The sequence below is a fragment of the Chiloscyllium punctatum genome, chromosome 44, assembly GCF_047496795.1.
Source record: "Chiloscyllium punctatum isolate Juve2018m chromosome 44, sChiPun1.3, whole genome shotgun sequence".
Classification (NCBI taxonomy): domain Eukaryota; kingdom Metazoa; phylum Chordata; class Chondrichthyes; order Orectolobiformes; family Hemiscylliidae; genus Chiloscyllium; species Chiloscyllium punctatum.
In genome coordinates, this window is record NC_092782.1 from 13,503,982 (window position 1) to 13,517,429 (window position 13,448).

General features: G+C 43.7%; 1 protein-coding gene across 1 annotated transcript in view; it reads right to left on the reverse strand.

Annotated features, from left to right (window-relative positions):
* st8sia1 (ST8 alpha-N-acetyl-neuraminide alpha-2,8-sialyltransferase 1) overlaps positions 1–13,448 on the reverse strand; it is a 92,280-nt gene that overhangs the window by 20,221 nt on the left and 58,611 nt on the right. The window contains exon 4 of the mRNA XM_072562272.1: positions 5,228–5,320. Coding sequence (XP_072418373.1) covers positions 5,228–5,320 — 93 coding nt within the window. The remainder of the gene's footprint in view (positions 1–5,227; positions 5,321–13,448) is intronic.

Genomic DNA, 13,448 nt, shown 5'->3' on the forward strand with positions numbered 1-13,448 from the left:
CCGCTATCGCACACTCACGCTCTGTCGCTGGCTCCCACCGAGGTATGTGCTCTACCACTCACACTAATATCTGCAATATCTTCCCTCGTTTGCTGTCTCCTCTCCCCCATGCAAACCAGCCTTCCATCTACAGACACCGTCTACACTTCCCACTGCCTCAGGCACAGCCAAAATAATTAAAGACCGCTCACTCCTGTCATACTCTCTTCCACCAGGCTTAAGGTAGGAAGGTTTGAAAACACGTACAAACAGATTCAAGAACAGCTTCTTCCCCGCTGTTACCAGACGTTTGAACAGACCTCTCAAATGTTAATTCTTGCCTGTCTTTCTCCACCTTCTCTGCAGCTATCACACTGCATTCTGCACTCTGTTCTGCTACCTTTGTGCACTTTGTATGGTATGATCTGCCTGGTTAGCACGCAAAACAACACTTTTCACTGTGTCTTGGTACATGTGACAACAATAAATCAAACAACAGGTGCCGTCTGCACAGCCCACTCTCCCATTCAGGTCATCTCACCACCTACATTAATAGCTGTACCACCCAATTTCATCTCCCTTAACACATGCCCCTCTCTCTCATTCCAGGAGGAAAATGGCCTCCAGTAGGGCAGAAAGAGTTAAGATGGGGTAGTTGGCTGCCTTGACATTCAGCTCTGGACCCCTGAATTTGACCTCCCCAAGCAGCTGACCGACGTGGAGGCTGCCCTTGCCTACTGTGCCCAGACTCCTTTTACCAAAGGCTATCTCCCTTTAACAAAGGCTATCTCTCAGATGGAGGTCAGCAGACAAGCCTCCGTTCCTCGTGTCAGTGCTAAACAGCAAGGTCAGTGAACCTTGTATCTCTGGCTGAGTGCTGCCAAGTGCAAAAAGACAAGGCAGGGATGATAAGAGCATCCAGGTGTGCTCTGAGTGAGTGAGAACAATAGTAGCAAATGCACAGTCGGGGGAGACAGCCTGACCCAGTCCGTGAGCTGGCAGCGTGCCCCTGAGCATTGCAAAGAGAGTTCCTGTGGCAGCCCTAGGTACAGCACTGAAGTGCAGAATTGTCATGCAAGCAGATGGGAGATGTGTGACGAGGGTCCTTAAAGTCTGGCACATACTGGATGCTAATGCCCATGTACATGGGGGATGCGTGTGCGTGGTCAGTGCCCATGAAAATGCCCTGAGACACTGGTGGCTGAAATTGCCAAGTGCCCACACAGACTTTCACGTCGTGGATTCTCTGTATCCAGGCGGGTTTGGAAAGATAGGAAAGTGAACGTTAATGAGCTGAGCTGTGCCAATAACAAGGTCTTTTACAAGATCCCTCTTCATCGGTACCTCACCGGCTGCTGAGCGAAAACCTCACATTTCTGCCCACAGGAGCATAAGCACCGCAGGGAACGGCTCCCAACGTCAAGGTGGGGGGAGGGGGGCCTTACTGACTGCTCATGGGATTCCACCACAAATCTCACCACATCATTCAGGCCGCTTTAAAATTCCGCTTCATGATGCTGGTTTCAGGGAGGTTAGGAAAAAAACCCGACTAGGGAACAGACAGAGACTACTAACACGATCAGTAAAAATGGTTCGCATTGTTACGAGTTCAGCTGAACGTGGCGCACCCAAATTGATTTCAAGGCAAGCTTCCAATGCAAGCCAGCGTTGGCCGATAAAGTCAAAGTTTGTCTTTCTTTCAGATGCTGAAAAGCTCCATCTACAAGCTGCTTGTGCGGTTTTCTTTTATGCTTTGTAATATCAGGTCAATTTGTTTATTTTCTAGCTGCCAAGCAGGAAATTGCACTGACCCATTAATCGGACGGTCTCTGGTGGTTTCACTCTCTGCGCAGTGCTCAATGTGTGAGTGGAGATGTTGTATCCTGAGAATATATGAAATATTTATCTCAGGACATCTGCGGCATCCAGGGTAGTAGCAAATTTCTGAAAAAGGCTTAAGAAAGGTGAACTCTTATCAGGACGGGCTTTAACCCCATGATTTAAAGAAAAAACTCGACATATCATTGGATACTGTGGTCGAGTAGATTTTGATACTTTAACTCGGATGAGTCAATAGATCACTCATGACTATCTTGTGAGGATATTTTAAAAGATGTATTTGGTACTCCACCAGCAATGGGCAATTCCATCCATTTGGTAAAAACAATGACTGCAGATGCTGAAAACCAAATACTGGATTAGTGGTGCTGGAAGAGCACAGCAGTTCAGGCAGCATCCAACGAGCAGCGAAATCGACGTTTCGGGCAAAAGCCCTCCATCAGGAATACCGAAACGTCGATTTCACTGCTCGTTGGATGCTGCCTGAACTGCTGTGCTCTTCCAGCACCACTAATCCAGTAATTCCATCCATTTGTAGAGTTGAAGCTGCAAGAGATGGCTGTACACAGGAGATTATTAACTATAAACCTCTTGTGAGTTTGTGTATTGTTATACGTAACAAACATGTGTAACTGGTACTTACAAAAAACCTTGAAAGACATTATTGAGTGTTAGAGTTAGAATGTCATGTTGCAGCTGTACAGGTCATTGGTTAAGCCACTTTTGGAATACTGCATTCAATTCTGATTTCCCTGCTATAGGAAAGATATTGTTAAACTTGAAAGGGTTCAGAAAAGGCTTACAAGGCTGTTGCCAGGGTTGGAAGGTTTGAGGTATGGGGAGAGGCTGAACAGTTTGGGTTATTTTCCCTGGAGTGTCAGAGGCTGAGGGCTAACCTTATCGAGGTTTATAAAATCATGAGGGGCATGGATAGGGTGAATAGACAAGGTCTTTTCCCCAGGGTAGGGGAGTCCAAATCTAGACAGCATAGGTTTAAGGTGAGAGGAGAAAGATTTAAAAGAGACCTAACGGGCAGCTTTTTCATGCAGAGGGTGGTGCGTGTACGGAATGGGCTGCCAGGGGAAGTGGTGGAGGCTGGTACAATTGCAACATTTAAAAGGCATCTGGATGGGTATGTGAATAGGAAGGGGTTGAAGGGATATGGGCCAAATGCTGGCAAATGGGACTAGATTGATTTAGGATATCTGGTTGGCATGGAAACGTTGGACCAAAAGGTTTGTTTCTGTGCTGTACAAGTCTATGATTCGAAGACGTTAGTGTTTATTTTAAGCTTTGATTGTTTTCTGAGTATTTTTCTGTATCTGAAGCACAGTGAAACTTATCAGGTGAATGGAATTTGATCTTACACTGCGACAAGCTGCTGAACATTCCTTGATGGTAATATTGAGTCTGGGATTTTTGTGAACAACACTTACAGCAGACTCGACTGAGAATTCAAACTCCGCGGCACTATCATAAAGCAGAGCAGGAAATCACGGTGCTGGTGAAAGATTACTGACGTAAAATATTCACCTGGCACACTCTTCCAGTAATGCAGAGTATTTCCACTCTCAGAAAAGAAGGAACTTGGTCTCAAAGCTTGAACAGCTTCTTCACAACGCAAACAACAAACAGTATAGGGCGGCACAATGGCACAGTGGTTAGCACTGCTGCCTCACAGCGCCAGAGACCTGGGTTCAATTCCCGCCTCAGGCGACTGACTGTGTGGAGTTTGCACATTCTCCCCGTGTCTGCGTGGGTTTCCTCCGGGTGATCCGGTTTCCTCCCACAGTCCAAAGATGTGCAGGTTAGGTGAATTGGCCATGCTGAATTGCCCGTAGTGTTAGGTAAGGGGTAAATGTAGGGGTATGGGTGGGTTGCGCTTCGGCGGGTCGGTGTGGACTTGTTGGGCCGAAGGGCCTGTTTCCACACTGTAAGTAATCTAATCTAAGTAATCTAATCTAATATACCTTCAAAATGCTGTGGTAATGTGGGCAATGCGATAGATCCAACAAAATCAATAGAGTGACCGGAAATCTGCCTTTAGGGATGGACTTTAGAGGGAAAATTCTTCCTCAGGTAAACTTTCCTGTTCTTCATTGCGATAGTGCCCCAGATTCTTTTCCATGCACCTGATGGGACTTCAGTTTAATTTCCCATGGAAAGGCAGCACCTTCGGCAATGTGGCACTTCCTCAGTACTGCAGTGAAACGTTGGCCCACCATTTATGCTCAGGTCCCGGCCTGAACCCACAAATATTGACTTTGAACTTGAGAGTGCTATCGCTCAGCCACCAGAGGAAGGGATCCTTAAGCAGTACAGAAACTTGGGAATCGTCGTAACAGTTAGGGACCATAGTTGGCCTAAACAAAAACAATTTACTTTGTGTGGACCAACAATCACATCAGAGATCCTCCCAGTCTGTAGCAACTGGGCAACTGGGGTTGGGGGAGGAATTGAATCCCAGCTCAACTCTGTTTCTAACAGAAACTGTTTCACTTGCTGAAGAAGAGAGTAAAACTGTAAAATTACCATAATTGCTTCAGCAGTAGTCAAGCTTGTGTATAAGGTAAAAACAATGACTGCAGATGCTGAAAACCAAATACTGGATTAGTGGTGCTGGAAGAGCACAGCAGTTCAGGCAGCATCCAACGAGCAGCGAAATCGACATTTCGGGCAAAAGCCCTTCATCAGGAATAATTCCTGATGAAGGGCTTTTGCCCGAAACGTCGATTTCGCTGCTTGTTGGATGCTGCCTGAACTGCTGTGCTCTTCCAGCACCACTAATCCAAGCTTGTGTATAAGTCAATGGAGTTAAGATGCAGATCAGTCACAATGTAACTGGGGATAAGTGGAAGAGGCTGAATGGTCTCCTATTGCTTTGTTCTTGAAAGGTTCCAAAACATAAGTAACGCAATCAAATCATGTTAGCACAGTGACACTGGTCTTCAAATATGAAGAAGCAAAGACTATCCTTTGTCTGAAGACAGTTTGCCATTTGCTCTCACTGAGCGTTTCAGGTTGCTAATATTTAATGTTTGGAATAGGTCCAAAAGGCATGATGATTATTAATGAGTGACATGATACTTCAACTGCGCAGACTGAGTTAAAAGGTACAGACCATAAATGCTGGTATGCTCATCCTCCTTATCATTGATGTTATGCCATGGAAGGTCAGCTAGAGGCCTGAACAACTTGGATAATAACGGGGTGCAGGGATATGAGGAAAAAGCAGCAGATTGGCACTAGGGAGACACAATGGGCTGAATGGTCACCTTCTGCATTGTACCAGTCCTATGACTCTGTGAACTGGATATGTTCCAGTGCAGGAGAAACAAATCTCAATGAACCAGACTCTGCCTCTGCTCTGATCTTGAGTTTTGGATTATTGTAAGAACGCTGCACTCACCTTTTCTCAATGATGCTTGGGTTTGCAGTCACTAGGTGCGTCCTGTACCCTGCATCCTTGGTGTATTCATTAGATAGAGGAGGGAGGTTACACCTGCAAAGAGAGGAAAAAAAGAGATGTCTTTAAATCATTGAAATCTGTGTTTACTTTACTTGTTCACACACATGAAAAGAGGAAGGGCCCATTCCCGATGAAGGGCTCATGCCCAAAACTTTGATTCTCCTGCTCCTTGGATGCAGTCTGACATACTGTGCTTTTCCAGCACCATGCTCTCAACTCTAATCTCCAGCATCTGCAGTCCTCACTTTCATCATGAAAAAAATAGCATCTACCCTTAGCTCCTGAGGTCCTAGGGCCTTAGCACACAGAGCTACAACCACTGCCAGTGCCTCTATAGGCCACTGGCTCAATCAGGGATATCAGTGTTGGGTCAGCTACCCAGCTGGCAATGGCTTTGGGCACATGGTGAGGTAGAAGGGGGTACATACCTGTTCTTCCTCACTTCACAATGTAGTAATTGCAGTGAGGTCAGCCAGCTAGACCTCACAGAATATGAGTTCCCTGATTGGGGCTAGTTGTCTGGTTCAATCAGGGAGCCCTGGCTGACATAAAAGGGTGAATGTCAGGTATATGGAGCCCAGAACGCCTGACTCAGTGAGAGAGCGGCAATGCTATGTTCAAGGGCTATGCATTTGTGAACGAAGGGTGACTGGTGATGGGATGCCAGCCTCTGAGGAGTCATTTCACACAGAAACATCATTTTTAAGGAAAACAATATTTTGTTGTGAGGAATCCCGAAGTGTTCGGTCCCACTCACAGCTGACTAGTTTCTGAATGGAATCCTTCACACTTTAAGGTATTTATCACCTGCTTAAGGAGATCACCTAGGACGTGTAACAAAACATTCCACAAGCTTAAAACGGAGGACACGTGCACACTGACTACAGGTTTAAAACAATGGGTTTAATAATTCCATACACCATTAAAGCTCATGCCAAGTTCTAATCCTAAGCACCTAAAGAGTCTGATGTAGGTGGACAAAAACAAAACACATGATAAGTATAACATATGAAATGTCTTCTCTATATTTACTTTCATTAAGCACCACAGATAAGTATTGCCTTCTATAATACCGCTCCTGTCCCATCTGTCGACAAAACATTATGTCTAATGACTATTACATGATGACCATTAAAATATTAAAGACATCACAGCCAAACTAGGGGCCATAAATCAGGAAACTTCAATGTTGCTTTACAATTATGATCTATAGTGCCCTTAAAATAGGACAAAGTGTCAAGGCATTCAGTAAAGGCTTAAGGTCCCAGAGTCAAAGCCAAAGATACTCTGAGGGGGCTGACCAAACGCTTGCTCAAAGAGATGAGTTTTATGATGGGATTGAAAAGGAGGAGAGGGAGTTAAACACAGTAAAGACTTTATGGGAGGGGTTTCCAACATCAAACGTCAGATGGTGTGAGAGTCATGCAGAAAGTAATGGTGAGTTCATCAGGGAAAACCCTGCAGAAATTACTGGCAGCTTGAGAAATATGAGATTGAGCAATTTGACTTTTGGCATATTAGGAGTAAGATTATCAAGTAACAGAATGCTGATCTGGACAAGGCAATATTGGGACGGATGACCACTGGTTTGGTCAGAGTCTGAGAATATAAGTAGCATTATGAAGAAAGAGAGAAGGGTAAAGCTCAGTGAGGACTGGGAATGATAGAAGTACCCCACTGAGTGGGGAATGTGCAGCAACTGGTAGGGAGAAACTGGGAGCTGGTGACAACAGCTTCCTCAACACCATTACATGCTGGGGTCAGCTGAGAATGAATGAAGCCATGTGTGATTAAAGTTGTTCTTTTATTTCAATTACTCTTGACTTAGAAAGCTCGGAGTGGAGAGAGAGAGGGGACAGCAAGCAGCTAACAGCCTGGATACCAACGGTGGGGTGATGTTTTAAAAATATGATTAAAATTAGGGTTACTTGATGGTGGAGGATACAATCACTGGTTTCATTTTTGGTGCATCTGCTGTTTAAATGATCAGTTGTAGCTGACATCCATCACTACTAACTGACTCACTACTCTCCTGGGAATAACGACAAGGTTTGGCTTACTATCACCTTGATTTATGGCATTCGGTGCAAACACTCTGCCCAAGATGGAGATACGGGCCACACACTCATGACCTGTCTTTGGTCAAATATCCATCCATCGAACCTTTCCACATTCGGAGATGATCAGACGTTTTGGCCAGGTGACATTTACAAAAGCTTATCATTTGAAGACAACATGTAGTGGCATCTTTGTCCAATCTCCGCAGACCAAAACTTGGTTGTGAAAAATGATTGTTTGCATCGCCAGCTGAGCTTAAGGTGATTAGTTTTTCTCCCTTGATTGCCTTGTTTTGACTGATTGTGAATAGTGCTGACTAAAACAGAGATGCACGAGTGGTGTCATTTTCACTTCGGACACACGATTGGCACTTTCAAAGACTCTTCACGATCATCACGCACGCACTGTATGATTGAAATGTATTGCTCTTGGATCTATCACATTTTTCTTCATCACGTGACTTGCTCTAAGAGTGCTGCAAAACTTTGAGATCCAAAACAGATGTAATAGAAAGAGCTGACATTCATGTTTTCTCCAGTGCTGACTGCATACCCACTTGATCGATCACAGTGATTATATTCTAGATGTTGTGGGTGTAGGGACTTTATTTCCCAACCAGGAACTCTACCTTTTACCCAGTTTGAAATTTCTTATTCAGTTTAAAGACCACCATGTGGCCCGCTTTTTCCTCCCTCATGTTAGCAATGAGTATAAAGTATGATACCTAGAGCCATAGAGTCATAGAGATGTACAGCATGGAAACAGACCCTTTGGTCCAACCCGTCCATGCCGACCAGATATCCCAACCCAATCGAGTCCCACCTGCCAGCACCTGGCCCATATCCCTCCAAACCCTTCCTATTCATATACCCATCCAAATGCCTCTTAAATGTTGCAATTGTACCAGCCTCCACCACATCCTCTGGCAGTTCATTCCATACACTTACCACCCTCTGCATGAAAAAGTTGCCCCTTAGGTCTCTTTTATATCTTTCCCCTCTCACCCTAAACCTATGCCCTCTAGTTCTGGACTCCCCGACCCCAGGGAAAAGACTTTGCCTATTTATCCTATCCATGCCACTCATAATTTTGTAAACCTCTATAAGGTCACCCTTCAGCCTCTTACGCTCCAGGGAAAACAGCCCCAGCCTGTTCAGCCCCTCCCTGTAGCTCAGATCCTCCAACCCTGGCAACAGCCTTGTAAATCTTTTCTGAACCCTTTCAAGTTTCACAACATCTTTCCGATAGGAAGGAGACCAGAATTGCACACAATATTCCAACAGTGGCCTAACCAATGTCCTGTACAGCCGCAACATGACCTCCCAACTCCTGTACTCAATACTCTGACCAATAAAGGAAAGCCTTGTTCAAAAAAGTGTAAGAATAAGAAAACTTACAGCACAGTTTTTAACTTGCCAAATATTTACTGGGGATAAATTTTCTTAAGTTACATCCAGCAGAATCTGTTTAACTAATACACAGAAAGCTCAAAAATAGAGGGAGCAGTTCTGGACCTAACATTTGAAAAGTAGCCCAAGCAGATGGACAGCATATCAGCATGGTTGTATTTTGGAAATAGTGTTCATTACTGGGTTAGATTTAGAATAGTTGGAGAAATGAATGGACTGGGAATAAAAGTTCTAAATTGTGGAAAGACAAACTTTAATAAGATATGATTTGGTCAAGTGGACTGGGAGCAATTGCTTATAGAAAGAAACTATTAGAGTGATAGGATGCAGACAACAAGCAAATGGGCAACGTGTGGGATCAAGACCAAAGAAAATTGGATGCGAAGGGATATAAAGGTTAGGATTAAGAAGAAAAAAAGAAACTTGAGGCTTTTAAAGGCATCAAAGTGTATAGGGAGAAACTGAGAGTATGGCATTGAGATAGAAGAGCATTCATGATCATTCTGGATGGCAAAGCAGATTCAAAGGACTGAATGGCCTAAACCTGTTCTATCTGTAATGATGGTGTAATATGGGAGAGTTCCTGGAGAAGAGCAAGGCGGAACTTAAAAAGCATTATCAGAAAGCTCAGATAATGATAAAGTATTGGTAGGTAGAAGAAAGGAAAAATGTAAAAAGGGCAAGTGTATATCCACAGAAAGTAATGGTAAAGAGATCCATTGGGAGCCATAGAGGTAATGTATGTGTAGATTCAGAAAATGTGGGCATCATCTTTTATGAATATCTTGAGAGAATCTTCACAATGGAAAATGATGATACAGGTATAGACATCAGGGTGGAAGACTATGAAATATTAGAATAAATCAACAGAAGGAGCACTACTAGTCAGTTTAACAACCTTAAAAGTGGATAAATCCACAGGTCTTGTTTAGATGTATCCCAGGCTTTTGAGAGAGGCAATGGAGGAGATATCAGGGGCCTTGGCATTAATCTTCAAATCCTCTCAGGCCACAGGTGAGGTTTCAGCTAACTACGAATGTCCAATTATTTAAGAAAAGACAAAGGAATAGACCAAGAAATTATAGGCTAGTCAGTCTAACCTCAGTGGGTGACAGGTTATTGGAAAATGCTAAGGCACAGAACATAACTGCTCTTGTAGTACAATCATAACGTCCCTGCCTCTAGGTTCACATCTCACCAGCCCCAGAGCTGTGTCACAACATGTTCAAGCAATTGATTCAAATTTTTTTTTTGTGCTTAGAGGGAAACAAATTAATCAGGCGATCAGTTTTGGAAAACAAAACCAGGAGTGTTTATGAGGGTAATGCATTTGATATGGTCTACATGGATTTTGGCATGGTCCTTCATGGCAGTTTGGTAAAGAAAGTAAGAATCTTTGGGATTCGTTGGACAGAAAAATTGACTGAGGCAGGAAACAAAAGGTGATGGGTGGGGGTGGCGGTAGTACAATGTTCCAGTGACTGGAAGTCTGTTTTTATTGAGGTTCCACAAGCTCACTGGCAAGGCCCATACTATGGTGGTGTACATGAAACATTATGATTTAAGTATAGGGGGTATGATTAAGTTTGCAAGTAACACAAAAATATCTGAGGTGGTAAATAGTAAAGAGGATAACTGTAAACATCAGGAGCATATCAATTGACTGATTAGATGGGCAGAGTATTGAAAATGACATTCAACTTGTGAATTAATGCAATTGGGAGGGCTAACATGACAAGGGATTGCACCCTGGTAGGATGCAATGGTAGGACCCTGGAAACTAATGAAGATTGGAGGGACCATGGTGTGCAGAGACACAGATCCCTTAAGGTTGCATATGGAATAATTACCTTTATTAGCCAAGCCATAGTATTCAAAAACATTGGAGGCAGTTATGCTGGGAATGTATAAACCTGAGGTTAAGGCCACAACTGTAGAACTATGGGCAGTCGTTACATTATAGGAAGTTGTGACTGCATTACAGAAGATGCAGAGGAGATTTACCATGTTGCTGCCTGGGCTGAGGATCTGAACTATGAGGAAAGATTGGATATGATGCTGTTGTTTGTCTTGGAGCAGTGAACATTTAGAGGGTACCTGATGGAGGTGTATAAGATGATGAGGGGCTTAGATAGGGTGGATAGAAAGGTACTTTTTCATTAGCAGAGGGAGCACAGATTTAAAATGAAATAGAAGGCTAACGGGATCACTGAGAATATTTTTACAAAATGTATGGCCTTGAGTCTGGAACTCTCTGCCAAAAAAAGGGTGGTTGAGCCAGAAAGTCTCGTAATATTTAAGGAGTATTTAAATATTCACTTGCATTATCATGGTCTCCAGGGCTATGGGCCAAGAGTTGGAAAATGGGATGAGTGTAATCAGATCTTTATTAACCAGTGTGGACACTGGTTGCCCAAATGTTCTTTTCCACTGTGACTGAATTTTCAAGGAATGAAAATTGTTATGAACCCTCATTGAAAAATCAGGACATGGATTGGCGAGGGCTGTAAAAGGTGGGTAATGTATTTAAAACAGCACAGCTATTACAACTTGGTTACAGCTCCACAGCAGGCACCTTAGAACTTGGGACCCCACTTTGGGATGCCCTGTTGAACTTGCAATATAGCAATAACCTTATCGGCAGGGGAGGAAAACATCAGGAATACAGAAATGAGGATGCCTGAATAGGATCTAGAGCACAACCGTGTTGCATTCATTCAATTTATCACTCTGAAAATTTGACAGTGAAGCCAATAAACTGTACAGCAGTCAATGGAAGGGGCAGATGAGACTGGAAGGCTTTAGTGGACAGCCCATTCTTTCCAAAGCCTTGTATGGTCATGGTCTGCTCACAATATTGACACTTTGTGGAAATTTATGCAATAGAGAGGTATATACTTTCTTACTTTTTTTTTCTTTTTCCTGGCTTATAGAGATCACATTCACAGTAGATTTGCATAGGAACTGTACAGTGCTATACTGAGATACATTGCACTGAATTAATGTGCAGTGAAGTCATGCACAGCCTCTTGTAATTTGGAATGTTCCACAGAATGTCACCAAGGGAGTCACAGAAATGCTCTTTGTCTGACATGCTGGCTGTCACATGAAGTTGGTGCTTTGGCACATATGATATTAACTGTGTAACAACTGTCGGGATATGAAGTCCTCTATGGTTGGTACTGACTACTCAAGTAAGTGTCAACCAACTCCTCACTGTAAAACCTTACTGTACATGATCTTCAGTGCTCTTTCCACGCCTATAGAAGATGTAAGTGACCTCACAAATATAATCTGATTGCATCTCCAAGTGTGTTGTTCTGTGGCCCTTTGCACACGAGCAATTACCTTTCCCTAACCCCTAACAGTGAAATGCTGCTTAGCCACAAATGCCCTCAAAAGGGTGCCCCAACTTGCCAACCTAAAGCTCCTCATAAACGCCAGTAATTTAACCTCCTCCATGAAATCCACATAATACTAAACCACCTCAGTACCTGCTACATACAATCAATTAGTGGATGCTGGACGTTCAAGAAACTTAAGGAGGGACTGGGACCTTTAAACAATGCCTCGAGTTTTCCATGCCCTTTCTCAATTCAACCTAATTTACTGCTGAATGAGGAACGCAATGCTGCTTTCTGGGAAAGACAACATCAGAATCAATTGTTTTGCATGCTCCTTCAGGGATTTCCCTTATAAATCAAATAAATAAATCAAAATTAAGCAAACAGGAATACAAAGAGTGAGGAGCAGAATTAATGTTAAAAAATATCCAAAGTAAACTGTAGTTTTTAAAAAAAATATCTTTTACTGTCTTTCTTATATTGATTAACAATCATGATATGCTAACTTGGGAATATAGCCTGTAGCTTTTAGAAATAAAAGATTACTTTAACCACAGCATTGTAAAGGTCTAGGTGCAAAATAGATTCGATGACATGGCAAAGTTGACCTTTTGCTCCAGAAATGGGTGGCATGGTGGCTCAGTGGTTAGCACTACTGTCTCACAGAACCAGGGTCCCAGGTTCGATTCCAGCCTTGGGCAACTGTCTGTGTGGAGTTTGCACATTCTGCGTGGGTTTCCTCCAGGTACTCAGATTTCCTCCCACCATCCAAAGATGTGTAGGTCAGGTGAATTGGCCATGCTAAATTGCCCATAGTGTTAGGTGCATTAGTCAAAGGGAAATGGGATCTGGGTGGGTTACTCTTCGGAGGGTCGGTGTGGACTGGTTGGGCCGAAGGGCCTGTTTCCACGCTGTAGGGAATCCGATCAAAGTCTAAGGCAGAGATTTTCCATTTTGTAGCCGAAGGAGGCGTGGGCATAATGGGAGGGAAAGAAAGAAGATCATCTGAGGGCACATGGATGGCACAGATGCCATGTCACAGAGGTGAGTTTAGGGCCCAGCATGAGACTAGACGGCATTGGCAGAGGCTGCATCGGCAAAGTGGGCCCGAACTGGACTCATGGTGGCGGTGGAGTTGAGCTTGAGCCAGTGCTGTAACCGGTGGCATCTGCAATGGCATGGTGCAGGGTGGACTCAGTGGTGAAGGCATGGGTGGAGGGGAGATGGCACCGAAGAGTGATGACTTTCAATCGAGTGGTGGTGGCACGGTGAAGGAGAATCATGCCTGGCCACCAGGCCCAAGGTGGAGCACTTCACAAGAAGGACTGTAAAGTTAACACATTATTTCTT